The sequence below is a fragment of the Chiloscyllium plagiosum genome, chromosome 44, assembly GCF_004010195.1.
Source record: "Chiloscyllium plagiosum isolate BGI_BamShark_2017 chromosome 44, ASM401019v2, whole genome shotgun sequence".
Classification (NCBI taxonomy): Eukaryota; Metazoa; Chordata; class Chondrichthyes; order Orectolobiformes; family Hemiscylliidae; genus Chiloscyllium; species Chiloscyllium plagiosum.
In genome coordinates, this window is record NC_057753.1 from 3,272,676 (window position 1) to 3,278,521 (window position 5,846).

Here is a 5,846-nt window from a genome sequence, read left to right on the forward strand (position 1 = left end):
CCTGTCTACTTTGTGATGCCACTTTTAAATAACTGTCCCTGTACTCCTAGGTCTCTCTGTTCGACAAGACTCTATTATTAACTGTGTAAGTCCTGCCTTCGTTTGTCTTCCAAAATGCAACACGTTGCATTTATCTGAATTAACCTCCCATCTGTCGTGCCTTGGCCCTCGAGCTGAGTTAATTAATATTCCTTGTAATCTTAAATAATCTTCTTCATAGTCCACTATATGATTTTGGTATCATTGGCAAACTTACGAACCGTGACTCCTATACTCTCACCCAAATCATTTAGATAAATGACGATGTGGATCCAGCATGGATTCTTGCGACATGCCATTGGCCACAGGCTTCCAGTCTGAAAAACAAGCCTCTACCCACCACCCTCTGTGTTTTACCATCCAGCCAATTTGTATCTAATTGCCAGCTTTCCCTGGATGCCGTGTGATTTAACCAAACTAACCAGGCTCCCATGTGGTACCCTGGCAAAGGCCTTGCTGAAGTCCTTGTAGACAGCGTTTGCCGCATTGCCCTCATCTATCTTCTTGGTCACGTCTTCAAATCCAAATTCAGTCCAATTTATGAGACACGATTTCCCACTCACAAAGAATGCTGACTGTCCTTACTCAGTCGTTTAGAGATTCTCAATCTGCAGAGAGGAGCTCAAGAACCGAAGCCATTGCAGAGGAAAGGCAGGGAGGTGAAACCCAGGAAAGAAGGAATGTGGTGGTAATGGATTTGGGTTTCAGTCCAAGGAGGAAGGAGAGCGTGTGGGTTCTGGGATTTATAACTTTGCGCAAGAAGTGAAGGGGCAGTCTTCCATAAAAACTCGAAGTGTGTGCTCTGAATTTCTACCCTGTCCTGACAATGATGACATTTGTAAACATAGTTTATCCTTTTACAGGCTTTGAGAAGGGAAAGATTGCGAGATGCACGGCTGGGACCAAACAGCACCTCGGGATCTGAATATCATTGGCCTTTGAGTTTGGAGGGAGGAACGCTTGGCCGAAAGGGAAGATTTAAAACCTCAGTGTGAGTGGAAAAGCACGAAAACGTATACACACCCCCCTGAGTGACACTGTTCCAACAAACAGACTGTGGAAAGGAGTTTAAAACTACTACACCCTGAAAATCATATTGCACTCTTGATAGTGGGGAGAGATCATATATGTGTTGCGTGTGAACAAAGCATCATGGTCAAACCGTTGACATGTGGGGACTGTGGCAAACGATTCGATTACCCATCCCAGCTGGAAATTCATCGCCGCAGTCACACTGGGGAGAAACCATTTGTCTGTTCAGTGTGTGGGAAGGAGTTCACCAAGACAACCTGCCTCATGTTACACCAGCGCATTCACACCGAGGAGAGGCCGTTCAGCTGCACTCGCTGTGAAAAGAGGTTCATTTCTTCGTCTGACCTCAATCAGCACCAGCGGGTTCACACCGGTGAGAGACCATTCATTTGCTCCCAGTGTGGGAAGGGATTCACAAAGTCATCCAACCTGGTGACTCACCAACGGATTCACTCTGAGGAGAAGCCATTCCACTGCACTTACTGCGGGAAGCGTTTCAAATATTTACACAGCCTCGAAGAACACCAAAGGGTTCACACCGGGGAGAGGCCGTTCACGTGCTCTGTGTGTGGGAAGGGATTCACTCAGCCATCCAGTCTGGTGAGGCACCAGCGGGTTCACACCGGGGAGAGGCCGTTCAGCTGCTCCGTGTGCGGGAAAAGCTTCAGGCAGACGTCTGCCCTCATCACGCACCAGCGGGTTCACACTGGGGAGAAACCGTTCCCCTGCTCGGTGTGCGGGAAGGCCTTCACTGTCTCATCCACCCTCAAGGCACACCAGCAAACTCACTCTGCGGAGAAGCTCTTCGACTGCTGTCACTGTGCTAAGTCCTTCAGGTGTTCATCTGCTCTGCTCGCGCACCAGCGGGTTCACACCGGAGAGAGACCATTCATCTGCTCCGTGTGCGGGAAGGGATTCACTCGCTCCTGCAGTCTGGTCACGCATGAGCGACTCCATAAATAACTAGGGGGATTGGACTCTGCTGTCATTTATGTTGGCAAGCACATCCGGGCTTATTTGTCTGACACCTTTTGTATGTGCTGTGAGAGCAATCGGTACAACCCATTGGAGTTTAATATTCTGGATACGTCACTGATATTTAAAGCAGTGCTTTCTCACCTTCAAGATATTTGTGCTCCTTCACGTTAACTGAAGAATTCTTAATAGGAACTAATTTACAATAATATTGTGAACTTTTAGTTCAATCCTGAACGGATCTTCGGTGCAAAATCTATGATTCAGTGTCTGAAAGATGCCACTCATTAACATCTCCAATGAGAAAGTGCTGATTAATCCTTGCTGACAATTCTCACTGACCTGTGCACTCTTCAATGTGATACCTCAGGTTCACAGTTATCGAAAAGCAATTCTGTGAAATGGACACCTCGCAGTCCTGATGAAGGGCTTATGCCCGAAACGTCGACTCTCCTGCTCCTCGGATGCCGCGGTGCTTTTCTAACGCCGCGCTCTCGTCCTCAGAGTCTCCGTTCTGCAGCTTCCCATCAGTTTGAGTTGGGAAATCCCACCATTTGAGATTGAAAAGGCTGCTTCCCAAGCAGAAAGGCCCAAGCGAGGTGGGGTTGCAGCCGGATTGCTGATGCAGAAAAAGACCCATCTACTGTAACGCCCTCCTCCACCTCTGTCACGAGGTAGGATCCCTTTCAGAGAGTGTGCATGTCACAAAAAGCATCCCGATATATCAAAAAAAAGCGATAGAGGAGATTGCAGCAAGGCATTTGTTCTTCAAAATTCCATTCCTCAGATTCATCTGCTCTTTTTGTGACCACGTGTGCTGTACAGTACGGCTGAACGAAGATTGGAATAAAACAGAGGTGTTTCTCAGCTCCCACACTGTTTGGTTTTTTTTTCCCCTTCTCCATTCTCCATCCCCTGAAGATATGAAAGGAGTTTATCCAAGACAGCAAAGTTGACCGTCAGCCCAAACTGAAAACCAAGTTAACAACATAGCACGTCTTTGTACAGAGAATTCCTCGACACGGAAGACATTACAGTTTGTAGATGGGATTGATTCCGATGCACGGTGCATGGTGAGTTGTCAGAACGGTTGTTAAAGGCTCTCATGTCTGGTTGGCTTGGTTGCTGACTGAGTTGTGTCTGATTGGATGGAAAATCAAGAGTGGGGTAAAGTGCTTCAGCAGCAGTGATGGGTCCAACATGGTCCAAGCTACACCAGGTCATGGTGACCACCATGCAACCATCACAGGCAATCACAGTACCATGTTAGAGAACTTTGGAGAATAATGGTGGCACGGTGGCTCAGTGGTTGGCACTGCTGCCTCACAGCACCAGGGACCCGGGTTCGATTCCAGCCTCGGGCGACTGTCTGTGTGGAGTTTGCACGTTTTCCTCGTCCATGCCAACCAGATATCCTAACCTAATTGAGTTCCATTTGCCAGCACTTGGCCCATATCCCTCCTTACCCTTTCTATTCATGTGCCCATCCAGATGCCTTTTAAATGTTGTTATTCCGCCAGCCTCCACCAATTCCTCTGGTCGCTCATTTCATACACGCAGCACTGTCTGGCCGTTGTACGTCCCTTTTACATTTTTCCCCTCTCACCTAAACAAATACCTTCTAGGACATTCCAGCTCAGTCCAGGCCCTTCGGCCCTCGATGTTGAGCTGACCTCTGGAACCAATCCGAAGCCCATTTATCCTACACTATTCCATTTTCATCCATATGTTTATCCAATGACCATTTAAATGCCCTTAGAGTTGGCGAGTCCAATCCTGTTGCAGGTAGGGTGTTCCACACCTCTACTACTCTCTGAGTAAAGAGCCTACCTCTGGCCTATATCTATCACCCTTCAATTTAAAAGAGGAAAAAGGCTCTCACTGTCCACCCTGTCTAACCCTCTGGTTATCTTATATGTCTCAATGAAGTCACCTCTCAACCTTCCCTCGAACAAAATCAGCCTCAATCCCTCAGCCATTCCTCACAAGACATTTCCCTTCATACCAAGCCTTTCTCTCTAGTTCTGGACCACCCCTCCCCCCCCCACCCCCTCAGGGAAACGACCGTGTCTATGTAGAACATAGAACAATAAAGCACAAAACAGGCCCTTCGGCCCTCAATGTTGCACCGACCTGTGAACTAATCTAAGCCCATCCCCCTCCACGATCTCATCATCATCCGTATGCTTATCCAAGGACTGTTTAAATGCTCTTAATATGACTGAGTTAACTATATTGGCAGGCAGTTCATTCCACATCCTTATCACTCTCTGAGTAAAGAACCTGCCTCTGCCATCAGTCTTAAATCTATCACCCCTCAATTTGCAGCTATCCCCCCTCGTACAAGCTGACGTCATCATTCTAGGAAAAAGACTCTTACTGTCCACCCTATCTAATCCTGTGATCATCTTGTATGTCTCTATTAAATCTCCTCTTAGCCTTCTTCTCTCCCATGAGAACAGATCCAAGTCCCTCAGCCTTTCCTCATAAGACCTTCCCTCCAGACCAGGCAACATCCTGGTAAATCTGCTCTGCACCTTTTCCAATGCTTCCACATCCTTCCTGTAATGGGGTGACCAGAACTGTACACAATATTCCAAGTGTGGCCGCACCAGCGTTTTGTATAGTTGCAGCATGACATACTGCTCCGGAACTCAATCCCTCTGCCAATAAAACTTAAGAACCATAAGCCTTCTTAACAGCACTATCAATCTGGTGGCAACTTCCAGGGATCTATGTACATGGACACCAAGATCCCTTTGCACATCCACCCTACCAAGAATCTTTCCATTGATCCAGTAATCTTCCTTCCTGTTATTCTTCCCAAAGTGCATCACCTCACATTTATCTGCATTGAACTCTATTTGCCACCTCTCCACCCAATTCTGCAGTTTATCCAAGTCCCCCTGCAACCTGTAACATTCTTCCACACTGTCCACTACTCCACCGACTTTAGTGTCGTCTGCAAACTTACTAACCCATCCACGGATGCCTGCGTCTAAGTCATTTATAAAAATGACAAACAGCAGTGGTCCCAAAACAGATCCTTGTGGCACATCACTAGTAACCGGACTCCAGGCTGAATATTTTCCATCAACCAACATTCGCTGCCTTCTTACAGAAAGCCAGTTTCTAATCCAAACTGCTAAATCCCCCTCAGTCCCATGCCTCCGCATTTTCTCCAAAAGCCTACCACGAGGAACCTTACCAAAGCCTTTACTGAAGTCTATGTATACCACGTCAACTGGCCGTACTCTCTCCATGCCCCTCATGATTTTATAAACCTCTATAAGATCACCCCTTACCCTCCGACGTGCCAGGGAAAACAGCCTGAGCCTATTCAGCTTCTCCCTACAGCTCTCCCTATAGCTCCATCCCTAGCAACACCCTTGTAAATTGTCGTGAGAGAGGGAAATGCAGTGGATGAGTTGTCAGTAGGTATTTGATAAGGTGCTGGACAGCAAGCTCATTGATAAAATCAACCTCGTGATATTAAAAAGAGTGGGGCAGTGTGGATAGAAAGTTGTGGCAACCATGAAAAATGGAGAGTGGTGGTTTTTGAATGTTCTTCAAACCAGAAGGATGGAAACAGTGCTGTCAACAGGGTCAATGATGGGTTCACTGCTCTTCCCAACATTTGAGAAATAATCTGGACCAGATGGGCTGAGAAGTGGCAGATGGAGTTTAATTCAGATAAATGCGAGGTGCTCCATTTTTGGAAAGCAAATCTTAGCAGGACTTATACACTTAATGGTAAGGTCCTAGGGAGTGTTGCTGAACAAAGAGACCTTGGAGTGCAG

General features: G+C 47.0%; 1 protein-coding gene across 1 annotated transcript in view; it reads left to right on the plus strand.

The window, feature by feature from the left end:
• The window catches only part of LOC122543626 (zinc finger protein 850-like), a 39,577-nt gene that overhangs the window by 27,182 nt on the left and 6,549 nt on the right, over window positions 1–5,846 (plus strand). The window contains exon 4 of the mRNA XM_043682449.1: window positions 1,077–3,119. Within this exon, the coding sequence (XP_043538384.1) occupies window positions 1,077–2,034 (958 nt within the window). The 3' untranslated portion in view covers window positions 2,035–3,119. The remainder of the gene's footprint in view (window positions 1–1,076; window positions 3,120–5,846) is intronic.